The sequence below is a fragment of the Heliangelus exortis genome, chromosome 5 (assembly GCF_036169615.1).
Source record: "Heliangelus exortis chromosome 5, bHelExo1.hap1, whole genome shotgun sequence".
In the NCBI taxonomy this organism is placed as follows: domain Eukaryota; kingdom Metazoa; phylum Chordata; class Aves; order Apodiformes; family Trochilidae; genus Heliangelus; species Heliangelus exortis.
In genome coordinates, this window is record NC_092426.1 from 8,735,854 (window position 1) to 8,759,464 (window position 23,611).

A 23,611-nucleotide genomic window follows, 5' to 3' on the forward strand; every position below is an offset into this window, starting at 1 on the left:
CCAGTGCTGAATGTGGTCAGCTGTCACTGGGATCTGCAGGGTTATGCTTTCACATCAAGGTGTGACCCTGTGCAGGAGGTGTAGCTTTATCCCAGCTTCTGTTCAGCTCTTAGTAATTCCCACAGATTATTTCCTATGCATTTGGGAAGGACTTCTGTGGTCAGTGGGTGGGACAAGGGAAAACAAGAGGAAAGTGCAAAGCTGGATGGATGTGCCATTCTTACTGTCATTTGCCAGCAAAAGGGCTCTGTTCACTACTGCATCCAACGACTCCCACAGCAAGAGGCTGGAGTGGTGAGATGGTTCCAAGTGCAGCAAGCTCTGGAGTATGGACAGCAGCTGGATAGAGATTGGAGAGCGGCTCACCTGGAAGACAGGGCAGCTTTCCATCACAGCAAGGCTGGTTCCAAGCAAAGTGTGTTAACTTTGCCATTGCACAACTTTGTGTCCCACGTGAGGACCTACTTACTTTATTGAACAGAGAAGAAAAGACCTCATGATGGTCGTTCATGTTTATCCCATCACATATCTTTAATAATTCCTCATCATCTTCTATTTTGAACTCCTCAAATGTATCACACTGGATAAGCAGATCCTCCTCCTCTATGTCTCTGCAATATTACAGCATTAATTTTTACTGTACAGTCCTTCAATGAGTTTCATAAAATCAGTTTTGGATTCTATCGCTTTGTCTCTCAGACTCAGCCGGTTGATGTTGAAAGAAACCAACTCTATCTTATCTATAAAGGATAAAATGCCATCAGTGCATCCTTTCTTGAACTGAATGTACCTCTTTCTACAGTCATCACATATAAAAAATAGGGACTTTTAATGGCATAACCTGGCCCAGTATATGCTTTGTATGGACTTCTCCTAGGAACTGTAACAAGAATGGCACTGTCAACTTTTTGAAACTGGGCTGCTCTCTTTTTCTTTTCTTTTTTTTTTTTTTTAAGTAATTGAAAATATTGCAGTGATATTTCTGTTTGCAAAACTTCCTTCACTGTCATTCAAAATTTGATTTTAAAAAACATCAAAGACTCTAAAGTTAACTTTTTCAGCCCTCTTGAAACTACTCAGTTCAGGACCTCCAGCCCTGCTAGATGGCATTATTGAAAGATCTTCTATTCTCTGACTTTTATGGGGTTGGATGGAGCAATTCTATTTACCAGCTCATGTATAATGCACTCTAGAATTTATCATGGGTGTTTCTGACAGAACATAATTTTAAAATTAAGAAGCTGTGAAGACAAGTATGTCCAGATGTACATTAACAAACTGTTTCAGCTGGATGGTTCTGGGACTAGCACCAGGAGTGAAGGGTTTTTGAATACAGCAAGATGCTCAGTGAGCCCACAGCATCACTTCAGGCTCAATCTGAAACTCAGCCTCAACAAGGATGTCACTGAGCTGTGCTCCAACTTTGCCCAGAGCCTCTGTCAATGCCATCTGCACCAACAGCTGTCCCCTTGATACTGTGGTTGGCAAGAGCATCTTAACTCTGGCCTAATGCCTCTCATTCCCATGTAATGGGAGCACACAAGCATGGTCCTGGGTACACTTCAGACAAATAAAGGCTGGTAAGTATTAAGTTTCCACAGCAACATTACTGTGACTCTCATTTATAAAAGAAAATTTAAACAGTGATCCTTACCTTAGCTTGTCTAAAATATCCAACAGCTGAAGCCCTGGGGAAAAAAAAAAAAAAAAAAAAAAAAAAAGGATACATTTGCATTATAACCTACTTGACACTGATCTATTAGGATCTTTACATGAAGTTATGCTTATAAACACTTTTTGCAGAGAGAAAAAGTGTAATTATTTTCAGATGAATCTGTCAAAGCAGGTAGGGTCATATGGTAGATGAAGAGACCTGGAGTATACATATCTGCAGCTGCATGAATCACTGCAGCATCCCCATGGAGTTACCGAGGGACACGGGCACTTCTGGAGCATGATTCACCTCAGTCCAACTCAGACATCAAAACTCAGTCAGATGAGCAGTGTGGTCAAATGTCCCTTGGTCTCCATGGAGAGAAACAGAGCCCAGGCTCACCAGCTTAGATGTGCACATTACGTGAGGTGAATCCTAACAATGGTACCTAGGATCCCAGTATTCAAGACATTGAAAGTATTTCTGAATCACAGGGCAGCCTCTGTGGCTCAGCCGAGTAGACACAGGGCGAAGAGACCTCATCTCCTCTTACAGGGAGTTTCAAAATATAGAAATGTGACCAGCTCAAGGGATGCAGTGCTGCTTGGGTGCCAGAAAAGATCAAAGTCGTAGGAAAGCATCAAAGTTAAAGAAAAGTTGTTGAAGAGAACGGAGACTGAAAAAAGGACTCTACCTTAAACATTTTTGCAGTTTTGCTTCCCACCCCTCTTTAGTCACCTTATGGATACATCTGAATATAAAACTGCCCTGTGCTTGGCAACTTTCTCCAAAGTTAGGTGCAATAAACATCCTTACCGATGAACTCATTTCTGATTTGAGTCCTTGTTCTTAGCTCTTCTTTGCCCAGTATGATGGCATTGATAGCACTCAGCAGTGTCACCATGTATGGCACGTTATCTGTGTTGGAGAGTTCGTTCATGATGACGCTGAATCGGTACTGCTGGTTCTTCACACTCTGTTAAAAACACGAGTGATATTTCTGTTTACACTGTTCAGAAACATCTACTACTTTGTTAGCATCTTAAAACCTCTCAGTTTATCCCATTGTAGCTACAAGTAAAAGCAGCACTCCTCTATGATGGAGCTGGGGCTGGTTAGCAAAGAAAGTCAGTGAAACTCCTCTTAGATCCCTTTATGCTATCTGCTAAATGATGCAACTACCTGAGCTTGTGGCCAGTGAAACCCATGGCCAGTGAAACCCTCCATCCATTTTGCTAATCTTGGAGTGCTTTTCCTGGAAGAAAGGACCTTGTGGTTGTCAGTCATCTGTCTAGATAAGTCAGACAGCAGTCCTGTGGACTAGACCAAATTTCCTACAGATTTCACCTTGTAAATCCCTGCCTCTATTATCAAAATTATAAGAAATTACCTTAATTTTCAGCCCTTTTCTTTGGGACATGGATCTACTTGCATGGAGACCCTCCTGCTACAGCCCAGCACTTGCCTTGTAATGGTCCAGGGCATCCAAAGCCAAAGCATGTCCATCTGATGAGTAAATGCACAGTGCAGCCAGGAGCTCAAAGACTTGCTTTTTGACCATGACATTAGTTGTGTCAAGTGCTGGAGGAAAAGCAAAACAGATTAAGGCAGGGTTTCTAATGACACATCAATGTGCTGAATTTCAGTGTCTTCTGCTACCTGGCTTATGAGCAATGGTAAAAAAAAAAAAAAAAAAAGATTGAAGGAATGGATCCAGTACATGGAAGATGGGAAAGGCCTCTATAAAAAGATCTCTTTTTATATTCCTCCTAGCCCAATAGCAATATGTGGTAGTAACATCTAGTGGGAACAGTAAATGCTAGTTCAGGTATGCTATTGGCATTTTGGTGCTGCCTGTAGTTGGTTCATCTCTTCCACGTACCAGTGGTGCACTGCAACAGTAGCTAAAGTCTCAGCATTCGCAACCACACATTTTATTTCCCATTTTCACACATGGGTGTTTTCTAGAACAGCAGATGAACAATTTTCCTCAGTTAATGAGTCTTATTTTTAGTGCAGAAACACAAAATATGCATACCAAGGAAGGGGACTCCAGAACTGAAGAGGGGGGCAAGCTAGCTTTCACACTAAATGCATTTTAAAGAGCTATTAATAAGGGTTTCTGGACACAGCTGTGATCTTGGCTTGGTGGAGCAGCATAGAAGCTGTTCTCCCAGCACCACCATTATTTGCACAGTAAGTCCTAGGAGATGCCCTAATGAGTTTCATACCTAACTATGAGACAAGAGAATGGCAGGAGAAAGTCCATAGTATTACCTACCATCTTCTAAAAGCAACTGGCTGAGCAGCAGACAGAATGGGCTCTCCTGGATCTAAACCATACCACCTTCCCTCCTCTTTACAGGCTACAAGTCCCCAAGCCCTTTCAATTCCTCTCCCTCTGCCCTTGGGGCTCAGAAAGACTGAACTGCAAATGTTTCCTGACTTCTCATGGCCACACACATCTGAGGCTGGGTTTACCCCTGGCTTCTCTGTAAACTATGAAGACATCTGCATGGAACTGAGCCCACTTAAACAGCATGGAGTGGCAAAGGCGATGCCATTTCTAAGCAATATTATTCTAAAGAAGGAAACTCTCTTTCATTAATTACTTGTGATCAACAACTTGCCTGGTGCATGGCAGGAGGGTAAGCAAGAGAAAAGTCACATCCCCAACATGCTGCATGTGATGGGTGAAGCAGAAGGATGCTTTCTCACCTTGAAAAAGTTTTCTGACGTAGCCCTCGTTGCTCACAATGTATTTGATGCCTTTGTGGGAGTTCATGACCGCTCGCACACAGTTAATGCAGGTGAGCTGAAGCAAGGCATCAGAAATCCTGGCCACTCCTCGCCCAGACAGCCTGTCCAGGGCCTCTAGGAGGAGGTCAAGACCACACAGCTCCAGGAATTGGACCATCCAGGCATCATCACTGTTCTCCAGCCTCTTCTTCAGCCCAGAGTAGTTCACCACCGATGGCATTTGCAGGAGACGGATGCAGAGTTCTGGTTCTGCATTTTCCAGGTTGGCCTCCGACTGGTCGGTCTCCTGGGGTCCGAGTTTCTCTTTCAGGGCAGCCCACTTCTTGTGGGCACCTTCCTTTTTGACTGACATCTTGAATGCTTTATCCTGAAAGGAAAAGAAAAGACAGAGTGAGAAGTTTGTCTGAGCTGCCCCTCCAGCCCTGGTTTTCCTCCTAGAAATCAGGATGTAAAGCTCAACTGCAGCAGGTCTCCAGCTCTGCAGCACACAGGGCACACACTGGAACCAGTCCTCTGTTGAGGAAACTCAATATATCCCCTCCTTAACTACACACATTACATCCAGGCCCTGAAAACTCTGTAGTGAGACTTTTAGCACGTTTAAGCCAGCAAATACAGCTTTAACAGTAACCAATTTACATCAGTCAATAGCCACTACCTGTTTTCATGCAGTGAAAGGATAAGGTTGGAAGTGGCATTATCAGCTCTGAACTCCCTATGCCCATTAAACCACTTTAAAAATCTCACCGTGCTGAGAGGCTGTGCAGTTTCTAAGCATTTGTAATGGGATGGAGAAGTAATTTTGAGCCTATCTTGCTCATAAGAACATCCTATCACCCACTTATTTTTTGTTTTTTGTTTTTTTCCTTTCAACTGATGTGGAGGTTAGTTTTGCAGCCCTCAATCTCTTCCTGTCTGCTGTAATAGCAAATAGATTTGCAAAAGTAGTGATTGTGCGTGATAATGCGAAAGCCTGGCAGCTTGCAAGCAGAAGGGTGGCAGCAGGAGGCCATTAAAAAAGCCCCCAAACCCAAAACCTGTGTCTTTTTGAAGATGGGGAGCATCTCTTCAAGGCCCATCTTCCTAGAGGACATGGCACACCATGGCCATGCTGTTTGCAGCAAGGAAGGTGAGGAGCTGCTTCAGCAAAGCCAAGTCTAATTAACCTTTGGTGACAAATTTTATGTTTTAGGCAGGATCCTTATTGTTCAGACACAGAGTAGGTTATACAACACGAGTTCTTTTCAAAGCTGAATGCCATCATTTTAAAGCTGAATTGCTCCCAAAGAGGACAGCTGCCCCATGGAAGGGGGACAAACCTGGAGCTGGCTGCTGGACCCAAAGCCAGCTGTCAACACTACCTCCCCTCCCTGCTGTCCCACTGCTTCCCCAGGTTGGTGATGTCCCACAGAGCTCAAAACAACCAGTTGTCCCCCAAATCCCAGCACCTGAAGAACTGAAGGGATTATAGGAGAGTCTGCTTCCCCTTTACCAGCTCCAGCACAAAGGTTTCTAGACCTGCAGTGTGTAGGAAAAAGGCTTGAAAAATTTACACTGAAAGTCTCCAAAAGGTTTTATTTGGCAGAAAGCAAAGATAAAGGTTACAAATACTGGAAATAATCTTATTAGTTTAAAGCCTGTCATGTGATGTTTTTCCTGGGAACTGCAGTGTTGAGAAAGGTCCTGGCTGATTCATCACAGCAGACCTGTGGGTCATTTTGGCAATCACCCCTTAGGAAATAAGATGCCAATAAGTTTGCATACTAATTTATGGTAGGGATTTAGGGCATGATATTATGGACCTCAACATGCCTCTTGGAAAGATGTCAAATGCAGTGGTATGGGATATTTGAGAGGGCTTGAACCACACCCCTGGGGCAAGGTGATGGTGGGACCTGACAGAAGCACTCGGCTCACAGAATCACAGCCTGTGTTGGGTAGGGGTCTGGGGGTGGTGGAATTTGCTGGATATGGTGACTGAAAATCCCTTTAGAGAGCTCTGGTGAAACCCTCTTTCAGAGTTTCCCTTTGTTCTCATAAGGAAAGAATCAACCAAACACCCAGTTGTTCACAATTCTGTTCTCTGAAAAAATGATGGTCACGTTAGAAGAACTTAAAGCTGTCAATTTATCTCCTGAGAACACACAGTACAGCTGAAAAGTAGCAAAAAGGACCACATAGAAAAGAAAACCCAAGAAACAAACCCTCTTGCCAAAGTACAGACTTGAATTTCTAAGATTTGTCATCACTGCCTGCAGTCCAGAGCCCTTACTCACTCCTGGGAAAATCCTCGGTGGAATTAGTCACCCCCAAACAATCCTCTGCACCCAAGCTCAGGAATTTGGGTTAGGCTCAGTGCAAAACAGAAGAGAAATCCTCCCTCCCTGGAGGGAAAGAAGTGAAACTGTCCTGCCCCAGGGTCACAGCCCTGGCAGTGGGACAGTGTCCTGCACTTCCCACCACAGCAAATTGCCAGCTGTAGAGCTGGTAAGTTTTAGAGCTGCAGACTGTGCTGTGTATGGAACCCAGGGTCCTCTTCCAGTACCTGTGGTCAAGGCAAGACCTCCAGTGTGTAGCAGCGCTGAGGACCACCAGACCAGAGTGAAGCAGCACTCATCGTGCCCAGCCCTGTTCTTTGGTGGTTTCCCCAAAGACCCAAGATCCCTCCGTCTCCTGCCTGGGAGGAGGAATTGACTGTCTTGGATTGTTTCACCACTGCACAGGGGATGGGCACAAACTCAAGGGTTGGTAGCAAGGTCCGATCTCTGCTCACTGGGTGGGACTCATCCCTCCTCTTGGCTCTGCTGGTAACCCGGGCTCTTTCCTCTCCCCAAGGTGAATGTGTGTGCCGAGCAGAGAATCTGGTCTGGGGCCTTTTTGTGTGCTGAAGAGCCTTGTGGTCCTGCCAGGTGAGAAAGCCTGCAGGAGCAGCTGCTGGAGGAGGACAATTCTCTCAGCTCATGGCCAGGCTCTGCCTTGCCCAGAGCTGTGCCAGCAGCTCATGCCACTCAGCCAAGAGGATGCAGAAGGGGCTGCTGACAGCAAGCTCCCTCTCTCTCCGTGTGATTTATACTCAGAAAATAACTTCTTTTATTTGCACTTGACTAAACGTTTCTTATCGAAGCAGATAACAAAATGGGCTGGCTTTTTGCTCCGAGCTGCACAAATTACTTCATTGTATCTTATATCAGCTACAGAAAGTTAGAGAGATTATAAAACTATTATTGACCTTAGGCTTAGCTGATTTCTGAGAGTTAAGATCAGGCAGTGCAACAGGAGACAGGAAATACTGACAGAGCATCCTGTTTACCACTGGATTTGCTCTAAATTATCCTTTCCTCCTCACCTGCTCTGCACAGATATGGGCAGATGAGATACAAACCCAAGCAGGTACCCCTCCAAATGGCACTGGCTTGTGTTTTTATGCATGAAACTGTACAAACTGGACTGATTAAATATTCTTCCTCACAGAGTGTGCTCTTTTTGTAGAGAAGGAAAAAAGAGCTGGCTAATGTATCTGATTGTAAAAAGGGAACAAATAGGCACTGTCCTATATAAACAGAAAGGAAATAAACATGGAGGAGATCGCAGTACATCTCTGCAGATGGTGTGATAAATTTGTTTACAAACACAGATATGAGTAATATATTATGAATGCAATATCTTTCCATCCTTTCCATGAGGCACAGTGTTGCAAAGCCACTCAGATACATCCCTAAAGGGCTGGTAGTTTTGCCTTTTAGCTGTGACCTATTAGTAGGTAAATGATCTCAGCAGAGAGAGAGAGAGAGAAGAGATTAAAATGGAATGCATCTACCTGGCTGTCTCACAGAGGTCATTTAGACTATGGTGGCTGAGGGAAAGCAAGTCCCCTAACAAGAAGAGACAAGGCACTAGACTTAAAAGGCTGAATTCATCTTGCCTCCTTGCCAGCAGAAGGCCATGGAAGAAGATGCAGTAGTGGAAGCAATGTCCCCAGCCTCTGTGTCCAACCATGCTTGCAGCACCCATGGTCTGCCCTCTTCTAGCATTGGTGCTGGGTGCTGCTCCCTAGGCAGCACTTTCATGATTTGTCTGTGCTTGCTGCTGCTTGGACACCCACACCCCACAGCATTCACTGATAAATGCAACTCTCCCCTCATCTTGCTTGTCACCCTCAAGAGGTCGTTAGGTAGACTAGGGAATTACAAGTAAAGAAGCATTAATGCAAAAAATACTCTTCATTTTAAGAGATTCCCCTGGGAAAACATAAAGGCATCATAAAGGCTTATGCTCTTGTACCTGGCCACAGCAACACTGAGGTTCATGGTGCTAACTTTTTGGATCATTGAGTCTGCAAAGCTGTGATGTCCCCTGCATCCATCCAACCTGGCTGATAAAATTTCCCCCTCATTTCTTTCTGAAGCAGGTGCTTCCCAGATTCAGTTTTCTATGCCCCTCTGTCCTTCAAGTCAGCTCCTAGGGAGATGACATCTGTGGGAGATGAATCAGGGCACATCAATAACTTCTCCATCCTATGAAGCTGTGAGGAACAGAGCTGCATAGCACAGCTTTCAGTCTAAATTACTACACGCCTCCAGGATGACATGGATCACAGCAAGGACCTGGGAGGACACGTAAAAAGAGATTTCTGAAGCTAAGTATAATTGAATGGGGAAAAAAAAGAAAAATTGCAGGTCAAAACCATTCTGACTTTTTGGGACCAGCCCCACTGCTCATGCTGTATGCAGGATGAGAGTCACACGGGGGAACTGCTTGTTACCCTTTGAAGAAGTCTAGGGGCATCCTAACCATCCCATGCTGCCCTTGCAGCCCTCTACTCCCCTCTGCAAGGCTGCTGGCTCACACCACATGCCCCAAAGAAAAAATCATTTTTTCTACTCAGCCCCTCCTTCCTTCCATGCCTGTTCTTGGCACACAGCAGCACGTTCTGCCTGGCTGACTGCTAATGGTAGGTTTTGCTTCTGGGTAGTTCCAGTTTTCACTCTGCCGCTGGGAATATGCCGAGCCATTGTGTTTTGCAACATGTCAGACTACTCAGTCACTAAAAAGAAACAACATCCTGGCTCCCTGCTTTGCAAACCCACTTCAAGAAGTGTGATGGGTTTGTTCCTCCTCTAATCTTGCTTTCACTTGTGGTATTGTGTTTTCCTGTGCAGCATTTGAGCAGCTCACGTACATACAGGATAATGAAATCACCCTCCCACGCACCAACAGAAGCAGGGGGGACCACAAATCTCTCTTTTAGAAGCCAACCTGACCACTTGGTGTGGGCACATTTGCATCATCAGGCACTGGCAGAGTACTCAGTCTCCCAGGGGAGGTGACAGTAAAGGCACGATGGGAAACTGAGGCGTGCAAACAAAAGGCATGGTTTGCCCAAGAGACCCTTCCTCATCATGGAACCAACTGCTGCTCCATCCTTTTCCTACCATGGCCAGTAGGCTCAGTAAGCTCAAAATCTTGTTATTTTTGACCCTCAGCTCTATCAGAGGTCAGGATGACCTGTATCAGGATGATCATCTTATGATCAAAAAATTAAAAGGTCTTAGAATGAATGCCCAATCTTCCTCTGCATTACTGAAGAAGTTAATGAAGAAGTGAGGCAAACAGGAGCTCCCATGAAGCAGCCCAAGCCAGCTGTTTCCTCAGAGACATGGAAACACCACATCTTTATGGGGAGTGTTTTGTCCTCAGCAAACAAGGGAGCAGGGACACAGAGCCCACTGCAGAGTACTGCCCACAGCACAAGCTGTGCCATCCACACATTGCCTGGGAGGGGCATGGGGCTGGCAATGGTTTTTTCTGGCACCACATTCCTAGGAAAGGACTTCAGTGCACTGACAAGAACATGACTATATTGGTATAAATGTGCATGAATTATGCCAGAATAGCTTATTCTTTTGCAAAGAAAGGAAAAACATGTTGTCCTGATTCATTCCCATCCACCACTCTCAGGATGCTGTGTGCTAGCACAGCTTCTCTCTCCTGAGCAAATATAAGCTGTGATATCGAGTGATATCTTGCACAAGAAGTAAATGTGTCCATTCCATAAGTACTGGTGGGGTTACACTGGTAAAACAAATCACCAGAACTTTCTTCCTCAGCAGTAAATAAACAAGTAAATAAATCATCAGGCTGCTAAAGATATCACATACAAATGAAGCTCAGCTGAGATGCTCAGGGATGTTTATGTTATGATCTTCAGTGGCATCTAAAGCCTTATTTGTATCTAGAGGTTGCATTACCTTAGCTTCAAATGGGTTTAAAAACACTCTCCATTACAATAGGAACCCAGTCTGAGACACTTGACAACCTTCATCCAGGTTTAAATCAGGTCAGTGCAGCTGTCAGACCTTTGCTTCAGAAACAGCCACTGCCACCAGGAAGACCTGGCCAGAAGCAAGGTGCCAGCTTTCCCCATCTGTTCAAGTGCCAAGTCAGCTGGAGCAATTCAAAAAGCTTTCCATGGTGGATGTGAGACCTACAGCATCCTCACACACTCTCACAGGTCTTGGGAGGCAAGGCAGAATATGGGCTGGAGGAATGCCAGGTGGTAGCCAGCACCTGCCCCAGGCAGAGCTGTCAGCTCCCAGCTGTGCTACAGCTAAAGGGGCTGCAAATGCTTCACCCTGGTCTCACCAGGGCTTCTTCCCTGCTGCTGGCAGCAGAGTCACAGGAGCCAGAGAGGTGTCCTGAGCCCAACTGGAAAGGAACAGGACTTGGGGCCAGATTCCCACAGAAATCCTAAGAGCATCTGCAGAGCTTCCCTGCTCCAGTGCCTGCATGCTCTGGCAGAGGCATCTCTTATCCCACAGCAGTGACTGCAGCATCATTCAGCATTTTGGGATGCAGTTTATTATTATGGGTTGGGGTCATGGGAGAAGCAGAAGTGGTTACCCAGCAACATAGACAGTGCAGTGGTAACTTTCTAAGACTCTCCTGGTTCCCTCTCAGTGAGAAGCTGTCACACAAACAGATAATATGAGAGCCCAAACCTTTTTACTGTTTTTGTTTGTTTGTTTGTTTTTAAACACTGCAATAAGATGCCACACGGACAGGGAAAAAGGACAGAGGAAAGACTTCCTATCTTGGAGCTGCAGTCAAAGTATTCTCTTGTCTCTCTCACATGGTGGATCCTTCTCGACTGGCTCCCCAGCCACCTCATTTTCTCTTACTCTGCCAAGCAACCTCCAGTCAATAAAGTCCAAATCCCCTGAATGAGCATGTCTGCTCTAAGAAAGTTCAACAGGATGTCAGTGTCTAATAGAATGTAAACAACACTCTTCAGAAAGGTGCAAGCAAGTCACTCTTCTGTAGCCTCCAGGGAAGGCATTTGCATGTCATTTGTCACCCCTCTCATTCGCTCTGTGCTGGCTGCAGGGAAGGTAACACTTCCGAACACTTCCCCATGGGCTGGGAAGGAGGAAGCCTTGCACCACTCATCCATCTGCCAGCATGAGAAAGCAGTCCTGGCACAGGGTGACTCAGAACAGGGAAATGATCTGGCAAAGGAAAGGGGGGAAAAATAGAGAGAAAACAAAACAAAACAAAACCAAAAAAAAAAAAAAAAAAAAAAAAAGGAAGAAGTATGGCTGGGGTGGGTGGGATGGAGAGCATTGGGGTGGCAGGCAGTGGGGGCAGCCCCTTGCACCTTGCAACAACCACATGGGGCTTTCTGAATTAGTGGTACTGGGGCTTTAAACACTGGAACATCTCAGAGGTCTTTGAAATGCCGAGAGAGCCAGGACAGCTTAAAGTAATGAGGATGTCTGACCCAGGGCTGCCTGCCCCAGGATCGATAGCTAGGAGAGGGGCAGCACAGCAAAGGTTGGAGGCTCAGGCAGTGTCCCCCTGGGCTGTGGCTGGATGACAAGATCCTATTCCTACTGGGGCACTCTGAAGGTCCTGCTGAGTTTTGGTCCAGCTCTGAAGACTTTCAGAGCTCTTTTAAACAGAAAAGATCTCTGCACCTTTCTGGTCAAGATTTCTCATGGAAACAAGTTTGTGAGCCACAGCTGTAAAATGCATCCATTCCGCCTCTCAGGAGGTGTTAACAGAAAGACAGTTATTACAAAATTGTGAATATTACAACATGGGCCATTTGAGCAGAGGCCTCCTGCCTGGCTCAGTGTAGCACTTGGACTTCAAATACCTTTTTTTTTCTTATTCTGTCAGGCCTCTGCCCTGAACTGAACCTCCTAGATCAAAAGTTGGAGCCCACAGGAAGATCTTTCCTACTTTAGTGGGAAACTCAACTCATGTACACGAGAGCACAGCTCCACCAATACTAGAAATACACTCCTCTCTCTGCTCTTTGGTCCAAATCCAGCTAGCCTTTAAGAGACCAACTTCCCCATGTGCTTTCTAATTCAGGCAGTTTTATCATAACAATTCAATGTCCAGGGAAATGACTTTGCACAGCTCCCCATCCTGTTGTAGGAAGCACTCTGAGGGCGTGTTTATCCAGTCCAAGACAAACATTAATCCATGATGGGTTTTACATCAGTGAATGCATTTTATTTTACATTATGTGTGCTCCTAGCTCCTGGTGTGTAATCCTCAAGTCCTCAAAAGCTTAGTCACTACTCTGGTTCTTGGGAGCATGATGGGGCTCACAGCAGGTTTTAGGGTAAAAAAAACAGAGAGAGAGAAAAAAAAAGAAAGGATTGTTGCTGTTGTAAATTCCTGCCCTTGCAATCATGGAAGAAATCTAAATGGCTGTCAGCTCCCATCAGGTTTCATCTGAAGCCTGGACCTATGAGATACTCCAGAAACATCTGTGTTCTTAGAAAGGCTGCATCATCTCCCACATAAAAATAAGAAGGAGAGAAACTGGGCTAAGGAGCAGAAAACTCATCACAGAGGCTGTAGTGCTTCTCTGTGGGCCCCACAGCACATCAACAGCCACAGCAATGGGCAGTAGCTGAGAAAAACAACAGGTTTGGCTCCCAGCTTCTGCACCCAGCTCCTGTATTGCTTGTGCTACTTCCAGGTTTTGGCAGCCCTGCCTGGCTGCTGCTGGCAGCTGCCTGCAGCCTCACCACACTCTAACACAGCCTGTGCAGGAGCAGCTCAGGGACCCAGAGATGCTCCTGCACCCCGCTGAGCTCAGCCCCCAGCCAAGGTCCATCAACCTGTCTATCCATAGCGTGGCCCTAGCAAAAGCATTTGCTTTCCAAGGCAAGACCATAAAGAGCCCATGCAGGGGCTGCTGTGTCTGCCTGAATGCTTTGGGCATTGCTTGAGTTTCCTTCCTGCCCTCTTCCTCTGGAGGAAGCAGCTGCAGCCCCATGCAGATGTGCTTGGAGAGAGGTGCCAGTGAGGAGTCCTGAGGCTCATCTCCCAGGAGAGCAGAGTGCAGCCTGGGGAGCAAAGATCTGCCCCCATACCACAAGGTATTAAGGGCAGAAATCCTTTCATGGATCCAACCCTTCATGTCTGAGCTTCTGCCAGAGCAGCTTTGGTTTCAGATGGCTCAGAGGGGCTAGTGGTTTTCCCCCAGCAAATCAGCCCAATTTTAACCTAATTTTCTAGTGGATGGTTCCATGGCCCTCTGAACAGTAATTACATCAAAACCAGAGAGATCAAATCAAGAAGTGAAAGTTTAGTCCCACGTTAGTCAAAGGAGAGCTAAGACGCTCTAAAGCTCCAGCATCACTCCAGTGCCTCCGGATTGCAGTGCAGTGGCTTCCCTGCCCACTCAGCGTGTCTGTGAAATGCAGGAACCTGATTAAACACAAAAAAATATACCCTACTTGCCCTTAGGAATTAGATTATTCCTAATTACAGCAATCAGTGTCTTCTCACTGCTCCATGTTTATGTGACAAATCAGCTCCTGTGCCAGAGGCTTTTCTTGTAAATCGTGTCAAGGATTTTGGAAAGGAGACACCGAGCTCATTTCTGGCTGGCAGAGAGAGGTGCCAGCCAGAGGTCTTCTGTGATGGTTCTTTTTAGGTGATTCTGCCCAGAGTTTATCATCCACTGCTAAATTACTAAACATGAGCACAGGCACTATTCAAGAATTACAGGTTATTTTCTTCTACATCTCTTGTTACCAGCTTATTGGTTTGTGCTGCTGCTATGGAGCCAGTGAAGGCAATTGTCTTTGCAGAGGAAAAATTAAGGTATTGGGAAGAAATCTGAATAAATCAGCCTTCTTTCATTCATCTGGGGATGGGGACTCTGCATTAAGCAACTAGAAGGCTCAGTGTCAAAGGGATTAAAGTCATTGCAAGGAAGTTTGGCCAGATGAAAACATACAAATCTGAGGGGAATAGGCCAGCCCTCCCCCTGCCCTCATGGATGGGAAGGTGCCTGACCTTTTCAGGAGGACCCTGTGCTGTGGGGATGTCAGGAGATGCCAGAGGGGCTGCTGGGGAGCAGATAGGATTGGGCCAGTGATGACCTTCCCAGTCATTGAGAGTGCAGAGTGAAAGCAGCTGGCTTGCTCTCTCCTTAGGGAGCAGAGACATCTGAACATCCTCAAGAGGCTGTGGGAGCAAGGCAGGAGCTGCAAAGCTGACTGCTGACTCTTCTGCTTGCTGAATTTTGCTACCCTCCTTGGAGACTGACCCCTGTCCAGCTCTCCTGTCACAGACCAGTTCTCTGGCTGCTTTTCTGCTGGAAATTCACTTTAGATGATGCTATCAGGATGGAAAAAAATAAATAAAAAAAGGCTTTTGAAGTAGTCGCTATCTGATGGATACTTCAGATAATGAAAAGAAAGGACTCTGCTACTGCCAGCATATTTCACTATTTCTGGAAACTTTGTATTTAATAGTGTCAATCTGCTTTAAACATCCAAAGCATTCACTCCACAAGTCTCTTCTACTAGTAAACTTCTGCAACAAAACCATCCTGTTTTGGGAAGGGTGCTTCCAGTTGGAGAGATTAAACCATTAACTGTGGGCAACTCAGTGTTTTCTTTGGACAAGTGACAATAAAATTTTCTGCCAAAATCTCCGTGCCAGCAGTTCTACCCAGAGCAAAGGGCACAGACCCGTGCCTGGGTTTCTAAAGATCTATGTGTTCCTAAGCACAGGCTGAGTAAAGAGCCCAATATTTATTCAGTTTATCCTGCATACAGGTATTACACCCATGCTAGGGCTGCAGGGGAACCACTGAGGCACTGCCAGGATGAGGGCTGCAGAGGCAGCTGAACTCTGCTCCCTTGCACACCCACTGTACAAGTAGTGAGAAGATGTGATTATAGAAAAAAGACTTCCTGAGCCCTGGCACAGAGGGAGAGGCAGGCAGGTCCTATGCAGGTTTTAGCCATACTGCTCTAGCACATCCACAAACCCTCCTCACTTGAAAAAAGGTGAAAATTTTCAACCAGGGGATAGCTCTTCCCTAAAAACCAGTATGATGCAGGAGGTCCTTAGGGGAAAGGGTTATAGGCATGACTAAGCCAAAGAGCTGCCCAGATCCATATTAATGTATATGGATGTCCCTACTGAAAAAGAGCCACTGAGACACCAAAATGGTACATAAGAAAGCCAGTATTTTTCCAGCTGTTATCCAAACAGTCTGAAAACACAACTCACTCCTATCAAGATTAGCTTTTCCATCCAACCACTGATGAATCATGGTGGCTGGTATCTCACCTGGTCAACAGCCCAAGAGCAAACATCCTGAACACTTTTGCTCAGATAAGGGCAAGCATAGCCAGGATTCCAAATAGCATAAGCAAGGTATAAATTGCACACTCTAAGGTGAGCAGACCCAGATACTGCCAGGTACTTTTCTGTGAGTTTGTCTGAATATGAAGGTTACTAAGAAGAAATGGAGACCACGCTCAGCAGCTAATTCAAGAAGTTAAGCATTTGAGCCATTTAAAATAAATTCTTGCAGAAGAGTGGCTTAGCATGATTTCAAAACTAATCCACTCTAATGATGCCTTCAGACTATTTTCTCTACTTCTGGATAAAAGATTTTAAGTCCTTATTTTATAATACAGTAACTGGAGAACAATGACTGGCTTAACCTTGCACTTTGCTTCAGTACTTGGTCCAGTTGTTTCAAGAGGATCTAAAGTTGTCCTCTTAGCTACTATTGTTCCTGTTTAACATCAGTTTTGGAATTCATCTGAAAGGATTTAAATATGGTCCAACCAGCTAGAGGCTTCTGATGGGAAAGACTCATGCTGGGACAAAATAAATTTACTATACATAGGTCTAACTTACATGCAGGGTTTCTTACACCAATACTTTGATCTCTTTTGGTTTTTCCTGCAAAGTAATTTAAATGACTTTAAAAATGAGTAGTTGATACTGGGTTTTTTCCCTTTGCAAATAAATCAGCTGTTCAGTCACATCCTCAGGTCTGTGCAGTCCAAACAGCTGCACTGCTTTACGCCTGCTGAGCATGTGGCTGTCACTGATCTTCAAGAGGAAAATCACTATATTTATCTGATAAATAAACATACAACTAATATTAGGATATAATTTAATAAATTATTTATCTCTACACATATGGCTTTCTTTAACACTTTCTTCCAGGTGTTATCAGAGCAGGGGTTTGGGATATACAAGCTTGCAAATCCATTTAGCTATGTGATTGTCCCTTCCTCTGCCTTTCTTCTAGGTAAATAGAGGTCATATTTAAGGCTTGGTAATGGTTGCAAGGGTCCAGTCCATTTCCAGTAATGGAAATAAGAGAACTCAGAATTTATCCCCAGGCTTATAAAAGAAACCTCAGGACTAAATACAAAATAACTCATGAATATTGGACAGCTTGTTCTGAAATGTGGAACTACAGTCAGTGCATAAACAAGCAAGCAGAGCCAAGCAGGCTGGAAAGCAGCTTTCCAATGAAGAAATGGGAGTAGCTCAGCCAGGCTTTGGATGCAAGCTACCAGGGAGCCCGGTGCCACATAAACGTGATGGAAACCAGAAAGGAAACAAGTTATAAAATGTATCAGAGAATGTAAATACTTGTTCCCCAGTTCACCTTCATGGTGGGCTCAAATTTGCACCACTTGTCATAGAAGTCAACAACAAGACACATTCACAAACACTTCCTAAAATTGCAGAGCCCACTGCTGAAGTGCCAGGTAAATACCATAACCCACTGATTCTTTTTCCATTTGAACTTTTTTGCTCTGGCTCAGAGCACATTTGATTAACTGCATTGTACACGCAGCTGAAAGTAAAGCCTAACAAATCCAAAGGGTTTCGTTGTTTTGGCTTGTTTTGGGGTTTTCTTTTTGTTGTTGTTGTTTTGGTTTTTGTTTGTTTGTTGTTTGTTTGTTTTGGGGGGGGGTTTGTGTGTTTTTGGGTTTGGGTTTTTTTGTTTTGTTCTTGTTTTTAATAGCAGAAGCAATTAATCTGCTTCAGAGAATGAATCAGCCTTTTCTGAGCTAGAAATGCACAAAGGAGGAGATTGTGGCTGTTTCTGGGGCAGGAGGAAGGTTTACTCACACAGCCAAGGCAGCAGGGGCAGCTGCCCAGGGTCCACAGCCATGGGCAGCGAAGGGGATGAAGCCCCAAAGCTGATGGAAGAGACCTGATTTGCCACCACTTGGTTTCTTAGGCTTGGGAAGAAAACCACAGCTCACAAAAAGCTGCTACCTTGTACTCCGGGAACTTCTGTTTCCACCTGGGCTCTCTGTTGGAAAATAATGCTGTGGCTTACCTGCTGCTTTCAGGAAAGGCCATGCAAGGGCTTGGCAGAAAAGCAGGATGGAGGAGAAGCAGACAGTCAGGGGAAACCAGCACAACAGAAGGACCAGAGAGATAGCTGCCTCATTAAAAATAATGCAATTTAACTGACAGAGTGGTGGGTAACAAAGTTACTCCTTAGCTACATTTATACTCAGCCGCTCATCAGTTTGTAAATAAATAGATGTGATGCCATCCTCATTCACTGAACTGGAGAGGGGGAAGGGGCTCTGCTGAAGCCTGGGGCTCCTGCTGCTTCCCACTTTTGTCCCCTTCGTCTGCCAGGGCAGGTTGCAGAGGGGATGTGTCCCCATCAAGGACCAACCTTGCCAGGCAGCCCCTGGGAAAGGGCCAGGGCTGAAGTGCAGATGGGGGAGGAGCAGACCTGTGGGTCTCTAAATTCATCTGACCTCCATCAGGGCAAAATCACCAACATTTTCCATTCTAAACTAGAACTAAATTTAGAGGTTTTATGGTTCCAGGGTGCCTCCTTTCCCACACTTTCCTGGAGTAATCTCCAAATTCCTCTGCTGTCCTTGCTTGTTAAAATGTGACTCAGCTCTCCCAGCTGGAAAAGTGGAGACCAACGCAGTCTTGAGGAGGCTTACTGCCCTTAGTGGTGCTGCCCTTTTAGCATTAACCATCAACTTGGGAGCAGCAGGGGCAGCAGAAGGCTTGGCAAGACAGAAGTGGGAAGAAACCAGTGTTTCTGAACCTGCAGGTACTCCATGGGCACCTACACAACCTATCCACTGGAGTTTCTCTCTTGTCCCTTTTGGGCAAGTCCTCCTAGCACCAAGGGGTGATGGAGGGCACCTGTACAACAGACTCTAATGGAACAGACTCTAATGGTCAAGAGAAAATACATCCCAGGCCCTTAAACATTCCCCCAAATTAACACCATGTATCCCTGAGCTGAGGCAAAATAATGGTCATGGTAAGAAAACCAGATGGGCAGTCAACACAAAATAGCACCACCTGGGGACACCTACCATAATCACTGCATCCCACCAACCACAACATTTGACAGCTCTTTTTTGCCTTTACTATTTTTTTTTATTCTTTATTGGATGTAGTGCTGGATTAATATCCCTTCTGAATAAATACCCTTCTAAGGGTGTTTAAACATTCTGGAGTCAGTTGAGTGACTTTCATCCACTGGCCCTCAATCCTCCTCCTCCTGGCTTTGCCCAGTCTCTTTTATCAGCTCAGCAAGTTCCCCAGAGAACCTTGAAATACACCTTAAACTGCTACAAAGCTTCTTGCAAACACCATTGCTTGCTTAAGAAATTCATTGATCTGTGGCTCCAGCATTCCCAGCACTTTGAAATGTCAGCTCAGGTATCAAACTAGTAGAAACAGCTGAATCTGTGAACAATACCTGTTCTTTATATCAAATGGAAAAACTGTCATGCTGTTAGACCCTCTCCTGCCTTCTGCAGATGTGAAGAGCTAGGTTGACAAAAAGGCAACAAATGTTCATCTGCCACTGTACAATCACTCACTTTTAACTACAGCCATTCTTGTAGATGCCAGGCTATGACTCAGGGGCTCATGAGCTCCACACACCCTCTTCTTATTTGTTTCCACATTCAGTTGCATAAAATTGGCTCCTCATCTGCCACTGACAACATCTGGTAGCAGTCATAAAGCTGGGGCATTGCTCACCAGTTATTTTTTGCTAGGAAAAAGGAACCAGATGAAACTTGCCCTTGACAAGGATCCTCAGTGGCACTGAGATGCTGTCCTTTTTTTGAAACATTCCCATCTTGCATTCAGTTTGTATGCCTGTAGAAATGGAACAACTGGGATGCTGTGACAGTGCCCCGTGAGATCTACCACAATGCCATCCTCTGTTAGAAGGAGAAAGTCAAGGCTCAAAATCTGAACTTTTTTCCTCCTCCTGGTTTGCTCTTAGCACCTTGTTTAACAGCACGGGACCCCAGGGCTCTCTGTGTAATTACAATCCAGGTTGTTCTCCCACCCCTACTGTAGCACTAGGATCTCTCAGAGCTTTTTCTGTCCACTGGGAGATGAAGGCAGCCTCTGCAGCACAACACTCACAAGCACTGTATGATAAGCTGCTGCACATACGACACTGAGAAACACTGGAATAAACCTGAGTTTCATTGATAATACCAAGGGGATTATAATATATTAGGTCAGGAGCACGTAGTCATTCTTGAGCCTCCCTCCTGCACCAAACACCAGGGGTTTCACACTACAGGGCTCTATCTACCTTCTGCAAAACATGTAGGTATTTTTCCCCTAGTTAGATAAAATGCCATGTACAACATTAACGAATGGAACAGGGATAACCCCTTGGGATGTGTTTGACTGCAGTTACCAACTGCAGTATTTTGCACTGAAAAGAGCTGGATTTGTTCAATACCACTGGCTGATCTTAGGAGCTGATTTTGTTGATTCAGCGGGTGGTACTTCCTCTGAATCACCTTTGATAGACCTTATTGCAAATATTAAGAGCAAGGATATTCAACTGGGAGTTAAATCTGAACTCAGATATGCGCACTGAGTTTGATTGAAGTTCCCCCAACCATTTCAGCTCTATAAATATTGTTCACTCCCTAATCTATGGCATTGTGTTGCCACCCGCTGCCAAATTACTCTCATCTTCTACTCATGGCTGGTTATGGTACAATGGTGGGATTAAAAATCTCTCATCAACAGAATAATTGTTGCAGGGGAAAAAAAAAAAAATAGAAGACATAGAAGTAAATGGATGGAAAGAGGAACAAAATGCATTTTAGTTTGCCTTGATAAGAACAATTTTCTACCCAGTTGCTCTGGGAAACCTATCCAGCATATCTGGCACACAAGAAAGGGGTAGAGTTCAGCTTCTGACACATTTGAAGTGCAGCCACTTGCTCAGCAACTCACAGTGAAACCGTGAGTTAAGCCACTAAAGATGAAAATTCAAAATAATCAGGGGAGAGACCCAAAAAGGCAGGACAACCAGTAGCACAGAAGGGGAAGGTTTGGCAGGGGTCACTAATGAAAGTGAGGGAGACCTCACCATACTTGACATCTCTCTTCACAACAAAGTAAGTGGGAGAAAGCTCAGAGAATATCACACAAGCCCAGAGCATGGGGATAGGTGAGAAAAATGGGACCTAATAAGACATCTAGAGTAAGATCAGATCCGACAGCAGAAAACAGAAGTCAGGCACAAACCTGGGGATGAAAATCCCAATTTCCCACTGTCATCATAGGACAGAGGGAGTCCGAGGAGGGGGTTAATTGTAATACCTACCAGGTGAGGTATTTATTTCCAGGTGAGGTGTCAAAGGAGGCACCAGTCAGACCTCAGAGCTCTGCTCATCCATGGGGAAGTCAGAGAATGAGAAGCCCAGTGCAGGACTGCTGGGGACCAGCAGAGCCTGGAGCCTGCTTCATGAAAGCAGATGGCAAGTCCCAGCTTGTTTGGCATCGCATAGAGATGAGAAAAGCATGCAACTCCTATGTCATACTGATCAGAGAGAAAAGCATCAGACCAGGAGTACTAAGCAATCATAGTGCAAACACAAAGTAAGAGCAAGCCCTATATTGGGAAAAAAACAATATCAGTTTAGTAAAGTTCTGAAACTTCCTCTTCCCAGGAGATTGGGAACAAATGAATTACAGTGGTGTGCAATAAGGCATAATATCATTCAGTGCTTAGATTTGCTGACCTGCCAGGTCCCTTCCTGTCCTACATTTAGATTATCTTTTACACAATGGGTCTTGTACACTGCTTGCATTTTTGAAGCAAAATTCTTGGACAACAGCCTAGAATGGGATTATTAACTTATAACAGGACAAAAAAAAAAATCCCATATGCTCACAGATTCCTGCTATCCCCACCCTGCCCACAAATTTGGCAGCTATGGCTCCTCTCTGTAGTGGAAAAACAAGCTGAAGTGGATGGAAGAGAAATGAGATTAACGACCAGACAGTTCAAATTCTGAACAAGTTCTGTAGGACCACTGCAACCTTACTGTAACTCATGCTCATTCCAACTTCTATTTCTAACTGACTTAGGCCAGAAGTTTCCCCACCAGGGAGCCTGATGTGTTTTGCAGCCAGTAAGTTTAGCCAGAAAAACTCCCCAGCCTTAGGAATCCAAGGAAAATGATGTAAAGTTCACAGCGTGGGGAGGGAGGACCATGAGCACTGTTTTGGGCTATTTCTCTTTAGATCAGTGTATTTGAGCACTCCTTCCCCACCCCCAAGCTCTGGAATTTAGCTCCCGGTGCTGATTTTGCAAGAAGCCACTTCATCGTTGCAGAACTATTGAGCAAAAGGGAGGATGAGGCACGAGACAAGTATGTGAGTAAACCCAGGCAGGACTTGGGAGACTTCATGCAGAATACACTGGTTAACAGGACTTGTCAAAATAAAAGCCTGAAACTGGCCCAGCCCCTGGAGCAGACACAGCAGCCCTAAGCTATATCCTGTTCGATGCAGGGTCACACTCAGGCACAGGCAGGACCACATCCCGCCTGCCCATCACACTGTCACATCTGCAATCTGGACGACATCGTCCCTACACATCATAACATGGCAACCGCAATCAGGAACGTGTCACACCTAAACACTGCGTGGCTGCACCTGAGATCCAAACCACATCCAGCCTCTAAGTGGTAGCTTCACAACTGCCATCGGGACCAGCTCCCTCCTGTATCTTCTATCGTTGCAGTTGCAGTCCGGACCTCATCCCACCGATTTGCTGCTTCGTTGCATCTGCAATCCGGACTGACCCGCCGCCACCCTCCCTCATCCTCCCCCCGGCAATGTGCTGTCACACCGGCACGGGGACCGCGTCCCAGCCATGGGCTGTACTGTCACACCTGCTGTCCAGCCAAGGTCCCACCCACCTCCCCCGACCGTCGCAGCTGCAATCATACAATCACAGAATGGTTTGGGCTGGAAGGGACCTTAAAGAGAAATCCAGTTCGAACCCCCCTGCATGAGTAAGGATACTTCCCACTACACCAGGTTACCCCAAGTCCCATCCAACCTGGCCTTGAGCACTTATCGTTCCTGTCGCTCAGCCAGCACCTCCCTGCAGCGCCAAGCAACACCTCCAAGCAGCCTGCGGGGGACCTCCCTCCCGTGATACCAGGTCTCGTCTCACCGGCTGGGACGGGGTCAGAGCCGGGGGGATGATGCCCACCCCTGCTGCAACCCCAGGAGAGGGGTGGCTGGGGATTCAGCCTAACTTCTCCCGACCGAGAGCACCCCGCTCCCGCCATCTCCCCCGGCGGGGCTCAGCCTTACCGCAGCGGCTTCCTAAGGAGTGGGGGGCGGCGAGGCTTGGCCAGGCGAGGCACGGCGGGCACCCACCGTCCGCCGCCGCCACCGCCAGCAGCCGCCGGGCTCTGCCCGCCCGCGGCAGCCGCGCCCCGGTTCCGGGGCGGAGCGCGGGCGGTGCGGCGGGGCGGGGGGTCTGGGCCGGACCGGCCCTGCCAGGGAAGTTTCTCTCCCCCCTGGTCCTGCCCCTCTTCTGCCGCCCCCTCCCCGGCGCCCTGCTCG

General features: G+C 46.0%; 2 protein-coding genes across 2 annotated transcripts in view; both read right to left on the reverse strand.

The window, feature by feature from the left end:
* LOC139796897 (inverted formin-2-like) overlaps positions 1–1,688 on the reverse strand; it is an 18,046-nt gene extending 16,358 nt beyond the window's left edge. Inside the window, exons 1-3 of the mRNA XM_071745414.1 lie at positions 1,655–1,688; positions 470–611; positions 225–382 (exon numbers count right to left, since the gene is read on the reverse strand). Coding sequence (XP_071601515.1) covers positions 225–382; positions 470–498 — 187 coding nt within the window. The 5' untranslated portion in view covers positions 499–611; positions 1,655–1,688. The remainder of the gene's footprint in view (positions 1–224; positions 383–469; positions 612–1,654) is intronic.
* On the reverse strand, positions 1,651–23,485 carry LOC139796898 (inverted formin-2-like). Its single transcript, XM_071745415.1, has 5 exons — positions 23,357–23,485; positions 4,373–4,781; positions 3,120–3,235; positions 2,471–2,630; positions 1,651–1,688 (listed from the first exon to the last, which is right to left on the reverse strand). The coding sequence occupies exons 2-5, from the start codon at positions 4,764–4,766 to the stop codon at positions 1,651–1,653; spliced, it is 708 nt and encodes a 235-aa protein (XP_071601516.1). The 5' UTR covers positions 4,767–4,781; positions 23,357–23,485.
* Between the last annotated feature and the right edge of the window lie 126 nt (positions 23,486–23,611).